The 22,240-nt window shown below is 46.9% G+C and overlaps 1 protein-coding gene across 1 annotated transcript; it reads right to left on the reverse strand.

Moving 5' to 3' along the window:
• Positions 1-348: 348 nt before the first annotated feature.
• LOC149342455 (sulfotransferase ssu-1-like) lies at positions 349-11,126 on the reverse strand. Its single transcript, XM_089544806.1, has 3 exons — positions 10,988-11,126; positions 4,897-4,985; positions 349-1,988 (listed from the first exon to the last, which is right to left on the reverse strand). The coding sequence occupies exons 2-3, from the start codon at positions 4,951-4,953 to the stop codon at positions 1,026-1,028; spliced, it is 1,020 nt and encodes a 339-aa protein (XP_089400932.1). The 5' UTR covers positions 4,954-4,985; positions 10,988-11,126; the 3' UTR covers positions 349-1,025.
• Positions 11,127-22,240: the final 11,114 nt, after the last annotated feature.

Genomic DNA, 22,240 nt, shown 5'->3' on the forward strand with positions numbered 1-22,240 from the left:
TGTGCCAATGAATATCACGGTTACCACGCCTCTTTGAGCGGCTCCGTTGCCAGCCACATATACAGAACGCCAGCGCTTGTGTAACCCTTTCACAATGGATTTTGTGGCCCTATCATGACCTGTCACGCGAACACGTCACCTCGAGAAGTCGAACAGTGCCCGGCAAGTCTTCATGTCCGACGGCCCACCGTACAAAGATTTTGGTCTTCAATCGTCAGCGGGCAAGCGAGCTATATGCTTTAGAACAGTCTGCAGTTGGCATCCACCCAGGCTTCCGCGACTGTGGGCAGAGCCACAGGCCCTCACTGATGACACGAGTGGCTGCGCACTAAATGATGTGCAACAAAGAACGTTTTTAAGTCACTTTAATTCAGAAGCAAGGATTGAGGCATGCAGTCTAGATAGCTTAACTTTCGAAATAGCATCTAACTTTCAGTGTTGCTCACACTGAAATCGATCTCGTTAATCGCAAGGTTCCAACTCTGTCTGCCAAGAATTTCGTCCATGACGGCGCATGGTTGCATTTCTGCCTTCCCACCCTATCTCACATGAAGAACCGAAGTTAGCAAGTACTGTGTGCTTCGCGAGACACAAAATGAAAACTACTCAGAATTTTTATCAAGTGCAATGAACGGAAGTTTAATCATTGCTTTGAATTGCTACCGTGGCCCGCATATGGTTTGACGGGACCATCGATATCGGACATCAACGTTGCTAATATCGGTATCAATAAACAACCTGTGCATCACGCAGGTGCTCCGTTATGCTTTCTCCGAGCTGTGGCGCGACAGTGGAAACGTTTTACGAAGGAAAGAGCTGGTATCACCTTTCGCTGTGACGCACTTCCTCGCTTATGTCATATCAATCACGAGCACACTCTTCTACGATGTATCAGCTTTATCTACATGTCCACGAACCTGTTCTATATTCATTTAAGTAATCATGTGTATACAGCAGAAAGTTAAGAAAAGAGGCTTTTAGGAGCGCTAGCCTATTTAAACGTAAAGCTGCACTTCCACGAAGATTCAGGGCAGGTCCGTGTCCTTCCAGAGGTCCATAACGTCACTGCCAGCGGTCTTGAGTGCGATTCGTTTTTTCAGCCGCTCGACTTGCTCTGGAGAAAAGTGGTTCCTCCAGTCTCCAACGATTCCCTTCCGTACGAACTCTCCCTGGACGGGCTTGGTGAGCATACTGCCTATGGACTCCATCATGGACTTCAGTCCCGGAGGCAGCAGCTCCGGGGGTACCGAGGTTAGGTTCTGGCCCAAGCTCTTCAAGTCGACATTGATTTTCTTCATCGATTCTATGCTGATAGCGTCGAGAACCTTCTCAAACACATCTGGGTGCTGTCTCAGCTTGTCGCCATACTCTTCTTTGCCCAGGAAATCGGCGATCTTGAGGACCCAACCCCGAGTGTCCTTCTTGATGTCTTCGTAGGTCACGAAGAACACATTGCTGTCCCCACGGTGCTCGTACCAGGACAAGACGTGGTCGAAGTAGTCGCCGAAATCCACTTTGCCTTCCATGAACATGTCGAAGAATTGATCGAACGTGCCATCCTCGAACAGGTAAGCAGGGAAGTTCCTCGTGTGGTAGTAGAATGACACGCAACAGTCATACGGGTTGCGAGAGACGTAGATGTACTTGGCCTTCGGTGAGTAAGGCTGCTTGTTGAACGGTAAGTGAGTCTTGATAGCGCCAGGACGCGGCATAGAACGAGCACCCTCGGCTCCCAGAAGCTCCAAGAAGGGAGCCATGCTCATGAATTCCATGTGGTTTGCCAGAGGCACGCCATCGCGGTATATGTTGCACACAATGTGCTGCATCCACGTGGTGCCGCACTTCGGGTAGCTTACGATGAAGACGTCGCCGTCCAGCGGTTCGTAGGATAGGGCGGAGCGCAAGTTCCTGTCGGTGAATATGTGGCTGACGTATAGGCCATCAAAGTCCCGGTAAACGTTGAGGCCCGCAGATCCAGGTTGGCATGCCTGCAGCGCAAGCGCGTAGAACCAGCGTAAGAGAGCAATGCCATCTAATAAAAACCACAACAGATTCCGCGAAAGAACAGACTGCTCTGCTTTCTATATACTCAGCGTAGCACTAGTCGAATTTAATGAAGTGTACTGAAATGAAATAGTTGCGTAAGCTGCATTACGCCTATTTCATAAATATTTGTCTAAAAAAACGCATTAGATTAGATGCATAGAAACAATTCAGATCAAAACAATGGGGTAGTGTCTGTCAGCATATGGGAACTGAATTCGAATCATACGCTATATTGTTCAATATCAGACCGATGATGCAGAATTCCATCAATCTCGCAGAAGCGGGAGTACTCTTACAGTGCGATTGCTGGAATAACATGCATACAAACTATTACTGAGCTTCTGTGCGGTGACATGCGGGAATTTTTCTGGAAGAAATGTTTTCTGAACCACGCTCTGGGCTAACTGTGGCAGATTGGGCGTCTTTGTGGTGCACGAACTCGCATTATCTCGCCAGCGACGCTCCGAAGGCGATGCCGCTAAAGGCGGCACGATGAAACGAAGAGGTCATGATGGATAAGGGATCTTCACGCATTGTTCATTTTGGGGGTCGGGAAAGCAAACAAAAATTAGCTTTTTTATTATTATTATTCAGGGCAGGCGGCAGGGATGGGTGAAGGTTGGGGGACGTAGCAGGGCCAAAAACACTTTGTTTCGGCTTCATGCGCTTGCAAAGCCGGTTTTGTGCGTCAGCGTTCGTGTAGCACTCAGGCACGATGACTGAGGGCACATATGTTATGACAGCTGCACCGCAGGCGTCGGGAGTTTAGCGTCTACACTTTAACTTCGCGCTAAAGTGCGCCGTGCTCCTGCCGATAAATGGCAGCAAATTCATTCCGCGATAACAGCACTCTGGAATCTGGCAACAAGCGTTCAAGCGCTCGCTGCTGGTCTAGCGAATAAGTAAATATCTTCCACCTACACCTCTGATCAGAAGCTCAAAATTCAGCACACATCTTTCACAAAACTGAAAGTTTTGACGAGAGAGGATTGCGTTACAGTGAATTGATTGGGTACTGTCGCCTTCGTTAGAGATAAGAAGCTTTGATATTTTGGATTAGCCTAAAGCAATCCCTTGGTATACGAATATATCGATACGAAACTGAGAGGTCTAGACGTCACGGCTCACGAAAATGGCGGTGTACAGGCAGTGGGCCTTACGGTAGGCTGGCGCCACCATCATCTTTGTACTACCACAGTACCTTTGATGCGTGTTCTACTACCCATATTCACACATTGTGCGTTCCCCGTTCCTTCGAACCTGCCATCCGGAGAAAAGCTGCCGACTATGCTTCCTCGCAGTTCGGCAGTGTCATAATTGCCTTAGGGTTAATCTGCTGGGAGTACGTCTGTGGTTTTCTTTGTTACCAGGACTATACTTAGTGAGCCCCGTCCGACTACAAGATATGCCACTGAGCCGGGGACAACTGAAAAAATACTGGCACCGTTAAACTTATTTCATAGATCACAGGGCCGCAGTTCTATCGTGTTTAAACGCTTTCACGGCCTATAGCCACTCAAGTGCCTTAGCATCTAATATTTCGGATTCGCCTCGTCGCTTTTGAGTCAGGAAAGGAAAAGCCAACGAGTTCTATTTTTTCTTCGAATGAACGAAATTGTCTAAATTATATAAGGAAAATAAAGCAACCGGCTTCCGACTCTTGTTTAAAAAAGAATTACTTTACAGCAAGCAGGGCTGTATTTAGGTTTCCGAGAGGCATTGGGGATGTTAGTAAAATACATGAGAAAGTTTTGGCCGCGAAAACTCTCAAAGTGCCCCGTGAACCAGGAATCGGAGTATCATTCGCGTAACTTGCGCGTTACAATGCTCAGGCATCATCATCATCATCAGCCTGACTACTCCCACTGCAGGTCAAAGGCCTCTCCGATGTCTCCAATTAACCCTGTCATGTGCTAGCTGCGACCGCGTTAACCCCGCAAACTTCTTAGTCTCAATCGTCCACCTAACTTCCTGCCGCCCCCTGCTACGCTTGCCTTCTCTAGGAATCTAATCCGTTACCTTTAAGGACCAGCGGTTATCTTGCATTCACATTACACTCCCTGCCCAAGCCCATTTCTTCCTCTTGATTTCTGCTAGGATGTCCCTGACCCACTCTCCTCTCTTCAAGGTGACGCTGGTCAGTTGCACCTTGAGCGCTCATGCAAGTGGTGCGCTCGTCGGCCAAGGACTCTGGCTTCCAAGGCTGTGGACTCCATACAAGAAGTTTCTTTTTCTTGGTCATTAAAGCTTTTCCCCCTCCTCCTCTGCTCTCTTCCTGTCTTCTAATGCTACAGCTATCATTTTCCTTTCCATTGCTCGTTGTGTTGTCCTAAATTTAAAATGAACCCTTTTTGTCAGCCTGCACATATGAGCCCTATAGGTGACTAGCAGTTGTACCTTCCTGGTACTCACTTATGGGGCTCATAACTCAGACAGTGAAAATCAAATCTTCATAATGTATTTTTTTCTCCAAATAAATTTAAAAAAGTGAAAAGGAACGAACACACTAAGGAAACAGTGCTTTGAATTGGGCTAGTTGGTTCGTGACTGAAATTAGGTCTACGAATGGCGGAAAAGAGGCAGGAACAAGGACGACACATGAAAACAGCTCGGGACCGGCCTGGTCCGCTGTTTCCTTGAGCTTTTTGGCCTTGTCTTTTTTGCGCCGACCATAGAATCAACTTCAGTCACCAGCTAATGAACGTAGGAAAAGCTTGGACTAAGAAATATGTGCCCTCAATGCTTTGTGACGATAGAAAAAAAAAAAAGGAAACAGCGGCCTAAGGCACCGAAATGTCCGTGTACAAACAGAACAAAGTGTTCATTCGAGAAGAGAGTGCAAGCACGTACCTCCTTGGCGGCCTTCCCGTCGGCTTCCTTTTCGAGGGGGTTCCAGGACGACGGCATGGCAGACGTGTTTCGCCGGCTGTGCTTCGCACCTGCGTCGGCAGGGACGAGATAAAATTCCCCCGCTTAGACGCAGATTGAATGCGCCATCGGAAAAGCTCGAGAGTTGCAGACATTTGCAATATATTGATTTCACGGAAAAACGCCGCTGATCGGACTAGCTGTACGGATGTTATAAAGGTGGTGTCAGACAATTTGAAGGAAGCTATTTCCCTTAACTCTTCTGAGCACCATATGCACAACAATTCTGTCCAGAAGCAATTTTGAGCGGGAAATCATCTATGAACGCAGTTTTTTCATATATTGAAAGATTTCACTACAGCAATCAATATATTCGCTGATGACCCGACGGCAGTCTTGTATATTTTTTTTTCTATTAACGTTTTTGCTAGCCTCAAAAGCGTTCCCCATTGGTTTTCTATGGTAGCCTTAACTGTGCGATGCGATCGATGGAAACAGTGTAAAGGAAACATTTTGCTACATATCACAAGAATGGGCCATTACCTTCAATATTTCCATAACAGTGTTTTACAATCTTGCAGTTTTCAAAAATTTTTGTCCAAAAATGTCGGACATGCGAGACAGCTCAAGAAGCAAGAAATGATGAAAATCGATGAAGACTTGCTTGGACGCATAACGGCAAACGGGATGCACAGTTATCTTAAACGTAGCTCCATGAATGCATACGTCGAGTGTGCACGCATCCTCAGCATATGGACGAGGTGGACGCGTAAAATCAAAACATTCCTATAACTTATTACATCGATCACTACTTTTCTGTATGAAGAGATTCGTGGCGTGCAGTCGGCGTTATCTCAAGCTTCTTGGCCTTAGATTTAGCCCTTGGGAACAAACAGTGGACTAAGCCTGGGGGAAAAAAAAAAGGAGTTATTTGGCCCAGACACAGACCACTACCACCGCTAAATTTACCGCTCAAAGCATGTCTAGACTGGTAGTTATGAAGAACGTTGTTTTTTCGAATCCTAAGGTGGAAATTTGCTGCCTCCTGTCCTTGCATGTTTTCCCATAACGTTCCTTCACTTCCTTTGCCGAACATGACCACAAATTTCACACAACGCGATACGCTTATGTTGACATATGTTCAGCTTCAGAATTCATGCACATACAAGTTCGTTCGCATGAGCTTGAAATATCAATAAAGAAATATAAAACATGGTAAAGCTTTTAAAAACTTGCAAAAATGTCAGTTACGCTAGAGTAATTGTGCTTTGATATATGTGCAATGAACTTTGCCTTTATGCAGCCAGTTTGATACAGAAAGGGCAAAGTCATCGGGTGCATCGCCCTGTCGGAGCTAACGGATCACCATTTCGTTCCGAACATTGCTCACAATAGGTTTGTTGCACAGTCCCGACTTTCACAGCTGCACTTGATGTACCGACTCGTGGGATGAGCTCAGCCAAGCCGTAGAGTGCGCTTGCGAAGGATCATGTTGGAGCAGAGAGGGAGCGCGTCAGCTCGTGCAACGACCCGCACAGGCAAGTGGCGTACTCCGAAAGGGGCGAGGTCGTCGGCACGAAAAAAAGGGATCAGAGTTCGCGCTTACTGCAAACAGCGATACGCCCATCAGGGCATTAGGGAGAAAACCCTGAGGTACGATACTGTGACGCTTCCGGCGCTTTGTCGCACAAGAGTCTTACGATAATTCCCGGCTCCCAAACTGCGTATGCCGAAGTTACCCCACCCGATAGACTGTACAAACGAACGCTGCCTATACAGTCGTGCCCCGTTAATACGGCCCCTGTTAACATGGAATACTCAAATCGTGGACAGCTTTCCTCAAGCTTATTTAATGTATTGACGTCTCATTAATATAGAAACTCGCTGTCCGGACAATGTACGGAGTGGAAATGTACAGAGGCCATTGCAGCTGATGTATGTCTGCCGCATGGACAGCGATGGGAAGGAAGCCTCGACTGCCCTAGCCAGATCTTTCCTTTCCTGCATTTTGAGCAGAACACGAGGAAGGGGTGGTGAGAAAGTGGAAATGCCTGAACGATGCCTTTTTTTTCCTGTCTTCATGCTTTACAATGCAAAAGGGCCTAGTTGAAGCACCTTATGATTTGCCGTACAGCATGAATGGCAGTGAAAAAAACTTTTGCAGCTTGCGCTACATTGAAAGCCACATTCAGCAGCATTCAGTCGACTGAGGACGGATTTGAACCACTGTCCATATAAACGAGGCACGACTCTGCAGATTCAGATCGAACCTCAGGATGACCACCATACCATCACATGGGCCCCAGGACACGCCGGCCTGATTTGAAACCAAGTAGCCGACGACATATCCCGCAGACACATCAACCGAGCAGCTTACGGTGAACTGGAGTGCACTACACTCTTACAGATAGATGCACGGTGCTATCCAGGAGCATCTCCAAGGACGTAGTCAGACACACAGAACACAACACAGAGTTGTGTTCTATATGCGTCTCACTACGTCCCAAAGTTCATACAGGCCCCATAGATGGAATCACGCCAACTAACCCAGAAGAATGCCATTTTGCAGTGTCTCCATGGAGCCCGTCAACGTTCTTTTATACCTCATTCAAAACTTGGCAGGGAGTAGTAGGTCTGCTGGAGACAATTACAAACCAACATGCTTCCAAATTGCTTATTTTACACAAAATGAGTCCCACCCAATGGTTGGTCGATCCTCGCACCTGCCCTTGGTGCGGGGATCGACCAACCCTTTATCACGTAGCATGCGGCTGCCAATACATGACTGCACTTCCTCACATACCGAACGTCACAGCGGAGCAGTGGGAGGCAGCGTTGTGTGGGGATAACCTGAAAGATCGACGCAGACTGATCGACCGGGCCTGTATCGCCGCAGCAGCCGCAGGGACCCCGGACTAAGGGCTCTGCCCATCAAGCTCGCTAATAACTACTGAGCAACAAAAGTTCATTCATTCAGTAATTGTCATCACCGTATGAGCATGCCCACTGTCACTAATAACTGGTAGAAAGAGGCGGATGATGGACAGAGTGAAGACGTCTGATCGCTTCTTGGTATATTTGCCCTTCAGCGCCTGGTGAACGATTAAAGCCTCTGAGAAGGTTGAAGCGACTCGAGAACTGCGATGAACCAGGCACGGTACCCTTAACTCGAAACCACTGGGCACCGCGGGATAATTGCTGAACCTAAATCAGACCACCTTAGGCAGCACAGCTCGCTGCCTGTTGCTATGCCATGCGTCAAATTTGTCCTCGTTGACCCCAGTGCGGCTCAGACACGATCATACAAGCAAGCGGAGCGATGTGCAATCCGACTGATAGACAGGGTTGAAATGAAATTCGGAACTTTCCTTAGAGGCTTTTTCATTTCATGGTTTGTTTAATCAGTAAGTGTAATCAGTAAGTGGAAAAGCGCAATGCAACAAGGAGAAAAAAGAAAGTTTATCGAGTTTATGAAGAAAAAAAGAATCTTTGTTGAGAGCATCGTAAGCATGAAATGAGTTGCAGGAAAGGCATAGTACATTCAACGACGCTTCATGGATGGTATAGCCGCACTTGAGTTCTGGCCGGACCCTTCCACTGCTGGACGGACCGCCGCCACCTACACCCCGGTCCTATTCATCGAGCCGGGAAAAATGCGTGGTTTTCTGCCTGCTTTAGAGGCTTGCAGACCAGCCGCCATCAGCCGTTCCTCTTCCAGCTGAGCAGTGTGCCGATGTCATTTTGGAGGGCAGCACTATAACGGATTAAAGATGAAGGCGAGCAACTAAAGCTGTAGCCCGAGAGGACCATCTCGAAGCCGGCGCGAATCCCGCTCCGGTCCGAAGTTTTCTGCTGGATATCATACCATTAGGACGGAAAAGTTTGGAAGTTCGCGGGTAAGTTCGGCCCAGGATCCGGCTTCATGTTCTTCCTCGGCTTCGCCGCACTAGCAGGCGAAGTCTGATTTTGCCAAGGGGAACTAAAAACACAGCATGCTTAAGATATGGCACTACTAAATGGACGTTTGTTGCTAAGCAAACAGAACAGCGAGACACACAGCATTTCAATCTTCAACATCGCTGCTGTTTTTGTTGAAATTGATGCTGCTCCTTACGCGAATGGCTTTGGTTTTCGAGAGGAAGCTATAAATGATCCCTCATAGCTGTTCGTATCATCTGCGATTTCTTGCTGTACCGTCTGTTAGGCTGCACACCCAAGCATGGTTCGCAGCCTCATAATTGAGGCTTGTCTTCCGGCTTTGTTGTTCGGGCGGCCGGTGGTGCGTTCGGCTTCCAAACCAGAGCAGGAAATAAGCCGGACGGAAAGCGCGAAGCCGGTTTTGACGCCACGTCTGCCATTCGGACGCGATTCTGTGTTCCTCCTACGGCATATGTTGCGCGCTTTTTGGCCGCAGACATCGCTTTGCCTGAGCGTGACACGGAAAGCGAAAGACCACCGGCAACCGATTATCTCCCTCTCTGTCTCAGCCACGTGCAGCGGCGTCCCGCATTCACCTGCCTGACGCAAGCCGTTCCGCGGTTTCACTGCGCCTAGCGTGTGCGCCACTGATGTGTGCAATTTGGCAAATGACGCGTACAGAGATCGGACATACAGCGTACATGATTGCGACGTTTCTCTCAGCGCAGCCTGCCTCTGTGGTTGCGCTTCCCTCCGCTGCCGCAGCCGGTTCCCTCCGGGGTTAGGTAAGAGTAAAAACTAATTTAACAGCGTCACAGTGATCGTCTACCATCTAAGTTCCTCGCAGCGATCGCACTGCCGTGAAATAGCCTAGCGAGAGGAGGAGGCACCTCACACCAACGTTTCCTTGCCCAAGCATAGCTCGAGGTGTACATTCACGCGATTTATTAGCGTGAACACGGGAACGCGTGTCGAACTGCGCAGACAGTGCAGCCTAGCGTGCGCTGTGAATAACATGCCGTAGAGGATTTGCTGTTAAACTGTTGGATGCACTCACAGCTAGCGCCTACATCCCGCCTGCTACGTCTGCTGTCGGCAACGCATATCGATAGCTAATAACAAAGGCGCGGACACTCAATACCTGCCTCGTGACCTTGCCATGCATGTACAGGCGCGGACAAAAGTAAACGGAGCACGTAACTGTCTTCGAATATTTTTCACGCGTCACCTAATTGAAATTTCCTGCAGTGGTGTGCGCATGCTGGTAGCGGAGGTTGGTGGGCTTTCCTGTAGACAAACAGCGCTTCATTACCAATGGAGAAAGCGTTATTCCACTTCGAACGCAATAGCGTGCTCCGTTTACTTATGGCCGCGCCTGTACACAGCGATGAACTGATGCCGTTTTTGAACTAGAAGGTAGCGAGTTTTCATTTACAAAAAAGCCAGATTCTCGAACACGCATATCTGTTAACCGAGAGGAGCTATAGAAATTAAATCGAGATGCATCGGTTTTCTCGACAGCTTCTACATCTTTACCAAAACAAAAAAACAAGACACCGAAGTTTGACAGGTGGGCACCACTGCGAAATTCTTTGTTGTTGGGCGTGTTCGGCACGCAACGCTGTTTTTTAGCCGCTGTCGCTGCATGGTGTCGACAGCACGTACGCGCGACTAGACGGCGAAGCGAGAAAACAAACGACGATATGGCGGGGCGGGCACACGCTCTCCTAACAGCTGTGGGCGTGCAATTCCGTGACGTCACTCACAGGGCACACTGTCTGTACACCTGTACGCTGAGTCTTCAAGGTCATAAGTCTTATGACTGACCGAGCGTCCATGATCTGCCTGTGAACTCAACTGCAACCAGACAGGCAAGAAAAAAGTTTTGCACGACCTCTACAACATCTTAAATCTGTCTGATGAAAGTATCCCCGCGCACCGCATAATTAAATTGCAACACTGGCTCGATTCTCAGCTACAGTGCCGTCCTGATTCCACCAGTTTGCACATGTAACGAGGAGTGAATGCCCGCCCATTTAAAACAACCCCCGACAACCAACGAACTCGAAAGCGTCGTGCAGGAGAAGGCACTATCGCTCAGTTGAAGGTCATGCACCCATACCAAACTAAGGAGCAGCGTAAAACGTCAACGAACCTCAGTCAACGGCACACGCAACTCTCAGCACGGCTCCGGGGTCCTCTTTACCGGCGTAACCTGCACCGTAGTCGGCTGAATGAGACAGGCAGGTAGGCGCGCGGCTGCCAACACTCGAGGCCGAGTACGTTCTGCTCGCTCTCGCAAGCTCGCGTCGCTTCCCTGTTTTCGTGCAGGCCCTCCTTTCCGACGACTTGCACGCGACTGGAAGCCAAGGCCACCGCTGCGCCGCCTGCGCTGGGAAATACGGGTTTAAGAGTGCACGTTGTTGGGCGAGTCGGTCGTACATACTTAAGCGAGAGAAATGCGCATGCGCAAAAAAAAAAAAAAGGAAGAAGAAGAAGAGCACGAGCGCCGCAGCGCCGGGACGAGAACGAGAGGGAGAGTGATGAAAGGAGGAAAATGAAAGGAGCTGCAAGAGGACGAGGTGGAACAAAGTGCTCGTTATCATCCGTCGCTTGCTTGTGCTATTCGCTGAGCGAAATGGAGCATCGATGAGAGAGTGTTGCGGCTAAGTTAAAAGTTGCTGTGCTGTTCACGACCATGTCATGTGGCCTTCGGGACCTGGCCACATGTTGAATTGGTGAAGGAAACTTGCTCAGATAAAAAAAAAATCGTTTTTGTTTCTTCTCCACTCCGAAATTGACTGAAATCTGAAAGGGTTGTCACGAGGCAGATATTCACACTGCATACTAACAACGTACTTATACGCAGATGTGGAGAACGCACTCCCTTGGTGTCTAGTCCCGGCAGGGCACTGAAGACCACTACGCAATGCCGACTCTCAGGATGTCCTAAATCTGATGCGGTGGTTTAGTGGCTTTGGCTTCCCAAGGTCGCAGGATCAAATTCCGGAAGAAGCAGTGGTATTTCAATGGAGGCGGAATGCAAAAAAAAAGCTCGTGTGCTTCGGCACGTTAAAGCCTAGACACGAAATCTTGAGGATGCCCTGGCTCCAATGGCATTCGCCGGCGGGTATTTCATTGTTTTCCGAAAGTGCAATGGCCATTGTTCCCATGGGTGGGCCGTATATACGTACGATGACGGCGTAGGAGGGGGAGGGAGGAAGGGGGGGGGGGCAGGTTTAGCACTTCAATTAGCCCTGTCTTAGACTTCAGTTCCGAATTCCAGATAAGGTCGGCAACCCCATAAAGACCTCTGCAAGATTCAGGTCCTATGGGGAACGAACTATCGGAAAAGTGAACACGTCGTGATGGAGTTTCGTTAGTTCATCGGTTTCTTTAGAGTACGCTTTCTTAGAGACCGAGGAAGCCTGGTTTTAAGTTTTATGGGGTTTAACATCTTAAAGCGACGAAGGGTATGAGAGACCGGAAACAAAAAAAAGAGCGAAAAAATATTTAAATTAATGCTGCATACTTGGGGTAACCCCAATAAACTAATTCGTAGCAGAGTGCCCAGATGCACGCATCTGTTGGCCCCAGCGACTCTTGGGGCTGGTTAGAACAGGAAACGGCGCGAATGGCGGAAACAAACAAAGAAAAAAAAAAACCGTAGAGCCAAATAGTTCCTTGATTATTTTCCTTTTTTTTCTTCGAAGGGCTACATGTTCAGGACCTTGGCATTAATTTTATCTAAAGCATTCAAGAGAATGCTCTCCTCTCATGCGGTCCTCTCATCAAAACGTCGCGACAAATAAAAATGTATCCAGCCGCCGCGGTGGCTCAGTGGTTATGGTGCTCGGCTGCTGACCCTAAAGACGCGGGTTCAATCCCGGCCGCGGCGGCTGAATTTCTTTGGAAGAGAAATTCTAGAGGCCAGTGTACTGTGCGATGTCAGTGCACGTTAAAGAACCCGAAGAGGTCGAAATTTACGGAGCCCTTCACTACGGCGTCTCTCATAGCCTGAGTCGCTTTGGGAAGTTAAACCCCATAAATCAAACCAAACCAATCAAGAGAAGTGTGTTCATTTCGCTCGAAACGGAGCCGTATTACTTCACACTGTGACAGTACTATCAGCAAGAAATGAAACGCGAACAAGAGAATTGAACCACACACTCGAAAATGCGCAGCTCATAGCCAGGGGAAGCTGTATACTAGTTCCTGCTATTTCAATTTGGAAGGAATGAAGACTCTTCTTTAGAAGTGTTATTCAACCGCTCTTGTATTTCCAATACAGGAGCTAATACGTTGCTGTTTTTGTGTTGCCACCTCAGTTTTCTTGTTCGCGTTTCATTCGTTGCTGATATACGTACACGATAAGGACCGGCGACTGATCTGGGCAAATAAAAGATGTCTCCGCATATATCTTTAAACTATCTATGCTGTGTGAACGATCGATCTACCAGGCCGATAGTAGACGTTCGAAGGGCACTGATAACGGCCATCCTCTGTTGATGCTTGGCCAACCATGCGAGCTGGCGCCCGAGTCACGTTGAAGACGAAGTTTTCAGCGAAATGCACTGAATGCTAGAAAGGGGTACGTGCAGAGGGCAAAATGCATGTCTAGAACGGCCGAACTGCGGAGCTACGTGCGCGACGTCTAGCGATAACGCCTGGTTCGACACGACGGAGTGTGGGCATGCGTGGCCAAACTTATAGCGCTGCCTGTCTTTTCGAGGCTCGCAGGCGGCCGCGGCTTTACCTCCTACTTTTGTCGTTAGTAGCGCTGATTTGCGCTACCGTCTGCGAAAAGAAATACGTGGCAGAGCGCACACCATTGGCTTCTTTTCTTTTTACTTTCTTTTTGTGCGACGACAGCCACCTCACCTGAGGCCCCAGTATGCTTTCAATAATCACATGCCTATTTTGGCATTTGCCGAAGAACGCAAAATGCCAAACCTCGCTTCTTTATCTAAGGCTCGTAGCCGCGATTACGATGCTGTACACCGGCGCGTATGTGATGTGGTGAATTGCTCCTCGCCAGAGCTTTGCAAGTGCACAAAAAGAAAGTAAAAAAAAAAGGAGCCAGTGGTGTGCGCTCTGCCGCGTGTGTTCTTTCGCAGACGGTAGCGCAAATCAGCGGTACTAACGACAAAAGCAAGACGTAAAGCCGCGGCCGCCTGCGAGCCCCGAAAAGACAGGCAGCGCTATCAGTTTGGCCACGCATGCCCACACTCTGTCGTCTCGAACCAGGCGCTATACCGCTAGACGTCGCGCACGTAGCTCCGAGCAGCCCGGAGCACGCAGTTCGGCCGTTCTAGACATGCATTTTGCCCTCTGTACTTGCGCAAAAGACGGGACGAAAACGAGGAAACACAAACGACACGTACAATGCGCAACTTCCAACTAGTTTTATTTCATAGAGAGCTGCACATTTATACCCTAGAGGTCAAGCACAGCGATAAAAACCATCGTATGCGCATTTCACGTCAGCATACCGCCACCACAGGTGCAGCCTGATTACAGCAATAATTCCAACAATCCCCAGCACTGCTATCATGAAAGAAAGAAGAATCGTGACGTCAAAAATGAGGAAAGGTGACATTAAAAGAAATCGTTGCAAAGCAGTGTCAAAACCAAAACCAACAACCAAAGGCATTTCAAAGCGTAAAAACTAATCATCGTAACAAAAGCAGTGTCAAAAAAGGCAAAACACAACACTAAAAACAGCCGGTCGACAGGGTAAAAAACGCACTGCAACTAAGAATTCAAACCAGAATCAAAGGCTAGGCCACCCAAAAACAGCATGACCTGAAAAAAAATGCAAACCTGAGGCGGAGCAAAATTTACACGTGTCCGTCTAGGAAAGTCACCTCTTTGTTAAGAAGTAAGAAGTGCTAATGCATTTCTCTCCGGAGTTAGTAATGTGAAATGCCTCAATAATTTCTCTCTGAAGTTTGATCTTAGCATGTGCCAATATTGTGGTGCCTCTGAGCAATGGCTTGCATTTGTGACTGATAACGTGCTCCGGAAGGCGTCGTTTTTCGTTGCTTTTTGCAGTCCTCTTCTGTTCACGCAGTCTCTCGTTTATGCACTTTCCTGTTTGTCCTATGTATACGCTACCACAAGACAAATGAATGATGTATACAACATTGGTAGCACATATTCAACGTATTGTTTTACATGTTTCTTATTACATGATTCACGCTTTCGAGACAGGACGGAGCAAATGCCGGACAGCCTTGCTTACGAAAAAAAGACCTTCACATCATACCTTTGGCCTATCTTTTTCAAGTTATGTAAGATTCTATGAAAATACGGAATGACTTTCATGCACTTTCATGCACGGTGACACTTCGGACGACATCACTGGGGTAACCTGCTTTTTCTAGACGGGTTATCTGGCCTTCAAAGCTGTTTTTATGAAGTATTTTATGAAGTTTTTTATGAATTATTGAGGCATTTCCCATTACTAACTCCGGAGATAAATGCATTAGCACTGCATCTATCTTACTTCTTAACAAAGAGGTGACTTTTCTAGACAGACACGTGTAAATTTGCTCCGCCTCAGGTTTGAATTTCATTTCGGGTCGTATTGTTTTTGGATGGCCTAGCCTTCGATTCTGCTTTGAATTCTTAATTGCAATGCGTTTTTACCCTGCCGACGGCTGTTTTTAGTGTTGTGTTTTGCCTTGTTTGACACTGCTTTTGCTACGATGATTAGTTTTTACGCTTTGACATGCCTTTGGTTGTTGGTATTGGCTTTGACATTGCTTTGCTACGATTTCTTTTAATGTCACCTTTCCTCATTTTTCGCCTCATGATTCCTCTTTCCTTCATGATAGCAGTGCTGGTGGTTGTTGCAACTTTTGCTGTAATCAGGCTGCACCTGTGGTGGTGATATGCTGACGTGAAATGCGCATACGATGGTTTTTATCGCTGTGTTTGACCTCTAGGGTATAAATGTGCAGCTTTTTATGAAATAAACTAGTTGGAAGTTGCGCATTGTACATGTCGTTTGTGTTTCCTCATTTTCGTCCCGTCTTTTGGGCAAGTACGCACCCCTTTCAAGCTATGAACCAACTTGCCCAGATTAGAGTTTTAACTGAATGCTAGATGTCACCGCTGTCATCGTTTGGCTAAAGCACCAGACGTTTTTCTTGGACCACAGCGCTGAGGGTAACTGCATTTTTGAAATTCTAAAAACTGATATCGTTATTACTTACGGCCGGCTACACGCTTCTTTATAATTAATGAGCCCAGCAGTAATAGTTAAAAAGTTGGCTTTTCGATATTAGTTAAACAGCCGCTAGTTAGCACAGTTAATTAAAAGACTAGCGCATAAAACTAGGACAAAGACAGAGAAGGAGACGCTCGTCCTGTCTCCTTCTCTGTCTTTGTCCTAGTTTTATGCACTAGTCTTTTAATTAACTACGACTCACCAACTAGCCCAGCTTTCCGCCTTGATTAGTTAGCACATCTTAGCCGTATTCTGATACATTACAACTCTGACAATGCTATGGCGAAAAAATCTTTCTTGTAACTCAAAAAGCCTATTTATAAAATTGTGTAAATTCTTCGGTGAGACACCTCGTATATAGGTACACTCCGGATCCCCGAAGGAAGTCGCAAGGTCCGGCTGTCGGGCCTCCAGGTTCTATCTTCAACATCCGGCGGTCGACCTTGTTTTGTTTCTTGATTGTTTTTGTTTTTGTTTTTTTTTTGGGGGGGGGGTCACATCGAAACAGTGGCTTTGTCCGGAAAGCGTCCAGGGACGGGCAGGAGCACCGTAGGTGTCTCCTCGAAGAGAGGAGCGGGTAAAAACTGTGGTTACCAGGTGACCAGCCTACTTTTGATAACTGCTGGACATTTTTCAAGTTTTTTTCAGCAGGTTCGGCCTGCCCCCGGAAAGCATGCACATTAGTTGGACGGAGAAGCTGACTCCATAGTGGATTCAAGGTAGGCCTGCTCTGTCTACTCTCCACCATTCCTTGGCTTTTAATTTGGAGCGTAAATGAACTGTGATGCTTGCCACTTGAGAATCAGACAGATATGACCACTGTTTGTAACGTTGTACTACTTAACTAATGGCTTTTGTGTTTGTGAATGCGACAGGTACCAGTCGGCTGAACAGCTGTGCATAGAGTTCTTTGATGCTTGCCGGCGTAGTCAATATTTCTGTTAAGGCTGAACGCAGAAACGTCCATTCATGGAAACTTCGATACGTGGCCGAAACTTTCCGACGAATAAATCATCAACTAAGTCGTCGCTCATTCACTGGACATATTGGGATGTTAACGTTTGTAAATTCAGAATTCTATTCCCCCGCTGTGCGATAAATTCCCCGCAAGCGGGATTTTTTTCTTTCGCTTCTTTCCGTACCTGACCTTTTCCAACACTTAATCTTGATATATTCATTTACAAGCTAATTAATAGGCAGATCTAATTTCATTCCATTCCACAACCAGAGCTTACAAACGCAAACGCTACAAGATTTGCGAATAACAGAAAACTAATAATGCCTAATGTACGCATCAATTATGGGAAGCAACCAGTTAATTTTTCATAATTTTATTTCTGAAATAGCTTATCAGTGGAATTGAAAAACACAAATCCGCTATATAAATACAAAAACGACCTACAAACCTAATTATTCACAATTATTATTAAGCTGGTTTTGTAAATCATACAATTATTAAATGAACTGCACAGGAGCGAATTGCATATTCATGAACTATGCATTACATGTTCCAAGTGCAACTTTAGTGATTACTTTTTTGCCTTCTTGTTATTTATTGTGTAACTTCATGTACTACTTGTACAAGTATATATAGTTGTTTGCACACACCTTTTCTTTATTAACTGTACGGCTGCCGATAGTGAGAACTCCATAGGTGTTCAGAGTTTTTATTGCAGTTGCTGTATTTCATAACTTACTACTGTTTTACTTAATGATATAGGAGGTCCCAGTACAGCCACTGACTACGCGACCTCCTTCCGTATAAATTTGTCCAACTGATATCTCATCTTTTATTCCAATAAACTGAATCTGATTCTGAATAACATAAGCACACGCCCACACGCACACACACACACACATGCGCACACATGCACGCGCACACACGCGCGCGCACATACGCACAGACGAACACACTCATACACGCACCCGCGCGCACACACACACACGCACGCACACACGTGCACCCACACGCGCGCGCACACATACGCGCCCACACACGCTCACATGCACACACAGCCGCCGCGGTGGCTCAGTGGCTATGGTGCTCGGCTGCTGGCCCGAAAGACGCGGGTTCGATCCCGGCCGCGGCGGCTGAATTTCTTTGGAGGAGAAATTCGAGACCCGTGTACTGTGCGATGTCAGTGCACGTTAAAGAACCCCAGGTGGTCGAAATTTCCGGAGCCCTCCACTACGGCGTCTCTCATAGCCTTAGTCGCTTTGGGACGTTAAACCCCATAAACCAACCAACCACTCACACACACACGTGCACACACGCGCGCGCGCACACACACGCGCACACCGCCGCGCAACTTCACGCGGTACTCGAGCAGCCAGATCGCAACAGGCCCATGCAACGTTTTTAGATTAGTTGGGCCCATCGTACTGTTGCGATCCTTTCCTTTCCCGTTGCTTACACCCCCTCTCAAACTTGCTTCGTCGATATAATTGGAGGAAATTAGTTTTTTCGTAGAATATTTCTCACTTAAGGAAGGGCCTTCTTTGCATACGAGGCACGCAAGTAAAGTAGACATGTTTGAAAATGAACGTGGAGCCATATGAAGCTGGGCGCCAGTGATAATTTGGATTTCTGTACGCCCTAGATGCCACCGTCCTTTCACATAACTGAATACCTTTGTCTTTCTGTCTATTTTGTTTTTTTTGACACTTAAGCGGAATTGTATACGTACGCTATAATTTTCTAATTTCGCTTTTGGTAAATAAAGGCTTTAAAAGCATTGTTTGTGCAGCACTACATCTCACCTAAGATATGCCATATTAGATATATGTAAACAGCACTGAGAAGATGAAAGATTGCAAGTAGTGGTGAAAGCATGCTTAGTAGACTAGATGTTAGGGAGCAATTATCTGCTCATGGACTGGTCTGGGTAAAACAGCAAGCACAGCTAGCGCCATCTCCATTGCGTCTCTCAGCACAGTCAGTTGGGGCTCTGCAATCGCAACCGGCAGATGGCGGGAGGGGCTGAAAAGTGCTTCATAGACTGCGTGCAAGCACTTGAACAGAGATCGCTCACTATTAGCACTTTACTATCGGCAGCAAAAATCTCACGATTAGGCGCATCGCCAAGGTAGGGACATGCAAACCCCCCCCCCCCCCCCCCCCCGCCTGTCGCCTCGTCCCCCGCCCATCCCAAAAATTTAAAAATTATGGCTACGTGCCTGCCGGGACGCATAACATTTAGCAATGTTTCATCTGGAAAATTATATTAGGCACTATGAAATCGCGAATTATGTCACCCGCGACCCATCGGCGGTTGATTTGGTGCAAGCAGGATCAATTTGAATGCGCTGTACAGCGTGCTCCATTAACAATTTGCTAGCAACTTATCCAACTTAGCTGTCCTAAAAATGCGCAATGCTTCCTTAAGTCTGATTAAAGCCGAATAAATGAATACTTATGAAGCAGTTATTTATTGATGAATATCTAGTAATTAACCGCTTGCGGATCTAAGGAAGGCGCAGAAAATACCGGATTTTTAAAATTATTCGATAGGTTTTTTTTTCACTTTAAGGCCGTGCAGACTCATACGGTGCGACGTGTGTGGTTGGATTGTATGGCAAGGCGAACTTTATTTCCGTGATAGAGTGCAATAAAAGACGGTTAATGAAATCGACTTAACTAATCAAGTGTTTAATTTTTGATTTTGGGGAAAATATTATATTGCGAATTTGAAGGCCGTTAACGTATAAAGTGAGCGAATTTCTTAAAATTTCCTAATAAGGAATGGGCATCAAGGTATCGGCATCAAGGTATCGAAAGGAAAAAAGAAATCTCCGAATCCTTAAGTTGGCCTTCCCACAGTGCAAATTTGTCAAATGGCGTCACTGCGCTTTTTGTTTTTGCGAGAACAATGGCAACGTCTTCTTCAACATAAAAATCATGACCTGTGTGCGTATTTTCAGCGTACAAAAATCGAGCAACGCCATTTAATCAATGTACAACCTGGGCAAGCCAAACTAACGAGTTTTCAAAAGTGAATTTTCCCCTTCGATATCCAGAACCCCTATGCCGGTAATCATGTCTTAAAAACTTTGAGATCACAGCGGCGACCCGCACTGGAGTAATGCGAAAGCAAAAACTCCACATACTATATCGACGTCCGTGGCTATTATGACGTCCATGTACTATTTCAACGTCCATCGCTATTTTGACGTGCAAGTGTAATTTTGCGCTTGTAATTAATGAAGTAATGAAAACTCGTCAACCAAATTTTTCCCACAGGAAGACCTTATCACTCACTATCTAACAGTGCCAAACTTATGCAAATTTATCTTTACTGGACGACACAATCGTGCGGACAAGTTTTGACGACGCGATATAGCCACCTAATGTTTTCGCATTAATAATTTCCCCGCCGCGGTGGCTCAGTGGTTACGGAGCTCGGCTACTGACCCGAAAGACGCAGGTTCGATCCCGGCCGCGGCGGCTGAATTTCAATGGTGACGAAATTTTAGAGGCCCGTGCACTGTGCGATGTCAGTGCACGTTAAAGAACCCCAGGTGGTTGAAATTTCCGGAGCCCTTCACTACGGCGTCCCTCGTAGCCTTAGTTGCTTCGGGACTTTAAAACCCCAATAAACCAATAAACCAAACCAATTTACTTTCTATAGTTTCGTTTTCAGTTAATTTCTGCCTGAGGCCTCTGCTAATCTCGCGGTCAACTTAGACCTTTCGCAAACCAAGACGAGATCGGTCCCCGTGACTTTTCTGCTGCTGTAAAAACATTACTTCAATAACCTGAACCCAATAACCCTGAAACCATTTTTTTTTGTGTTCGTTTAATAATTTGGTTCTTTAGCCATAATGAAAATTGCCGTTTATCCCATAGATACTGCCCACCCTGCTGCTCAATCCTTCTCCACAGATCGCGCCAAAGCACCATTCCCGTCTTTTAAAAGAAAAATCTGCATCGAATAATTTAAAACACCTGTGATCATTTTCATCTACTTTCAGCTAACTTTCAGAAGCAGATGCGGGAGAGGGGGGGGGGGGGGAGCAGAGAAATTTTCAGAGTGACAATCGACTACCGTTCATTTTTTGTTTTTGAAAAAAGTAATTATGAAACTCATTGTGGCAATAAAATAGTCTCACCACTAACGCCTGCCTCGGCGCACTCTCCGGGAGCTGGTCGTAAATCAACCCCTGGCCCCGTCACTGTTTTGTGAGCGTTTGTTTGAGCGAGATGTTCGTCACGTGTTTGCCTTCCAGACATAGTTTCCCATGCATTAGAATATGAGCTGGTTGCCTCAGAGGTCCTCTTGGAAGCAGCTCCTCGGATGCAGTCATCTCCGGTGTAAGCCAGAACCGGATACATGAGCGAGTGCTACTCTGCTTCTTGTGCGTCACTCTGCGGCGGCTGGCAGGAACGGCCTTCGCCACTGCGCGGCTGGTTGACACTTCTTTACAGCACACAGACACGCGAAAGTGCTCGCGGAAGCATCGGTCAGAAGAGGTTGGGAGGGAGAGAATGGCTACTTTCGTTTCGGCCTGCCGGCAATCTGTAAACACTCACACCGGCTGTTTCACCCAAGATGTTCTGTAATTTTTAGAACAAGGCTTTTTGAGTTACAAAGCTTTTTTTCGGCACAGCATTTTCAGCGGTGTAGCGCATCAGAATAGACCTATAGGACGAGCTAACCAGCAGGATGGTTAACTAATACTGAACAGATAACTACTTAAGTACTTCAGTTAGTCTCTTTATTTACTGAGAGGCGTGTAGCCCGCCACCGTAAGTAATATCCATATCAGTTTTTAGAACTTCTAAAACGCAGTTGCCCTCGGCGCGATGGCCAACAAATTTTGGCTGTTTCGACGACTTACGTGCACTGGAGGAGTTGCTTTGCCTGCCAGCTTCTTGAGGGCGCACGCATTTTGGGGCGTTGTGGTCAGAATTTGTTGGGCCACACCGCCGAGGGTAACGGTGTTTTAGAACTCCAAAAAAACTGATATGTATATTACTTACGGTGGGCTACGCTCTTCTCAATAAATAGTAATCATTAAATAGTAAAAGTAATACTGACAGTCACAGAAAATAGCTGAGCCCAAAAGAAGAAGGGCTCCCCGCTTCGCAAAAGTACCGCGGGTAACTGACAGTAACAGTTAAACGTGAACTATTCAACAATTTTGTATAAGTTAACCAGCCTGTTAGTTGCACGT

Source organism: Amblyomma mixtum, chromosome 5 (genome assembly GCF_055824585.1).
Source record: "Amblyomma mixtum isolate Tamu chromosome 5, ASM5582458v1, whole genome shotgun sequence".
Taxonomy (NCBI): Eukaryota; Metazoa; Arthropoda; class Arachnida; order Ixodida; family Ixodidae; genus Amblyomma; species Amblyomma mixtum.

Coding starts and splice junctions, on each gene's coding strand:
- LOC149342455 (XM_089544806.1), bottom strand. CDS start 4,953: ATGCCGTCGTCCTGGAACCCCCTCGAAAAGGAAGCCGACGGGAAGGCC. Junction 1,989..4,896: donor ACGGGAAGGCCGCCAAGGAG/GTACGTGCTTGC, acceptor CTTGCGCTGCAG/GCATGCCAACCTGGATCTGC.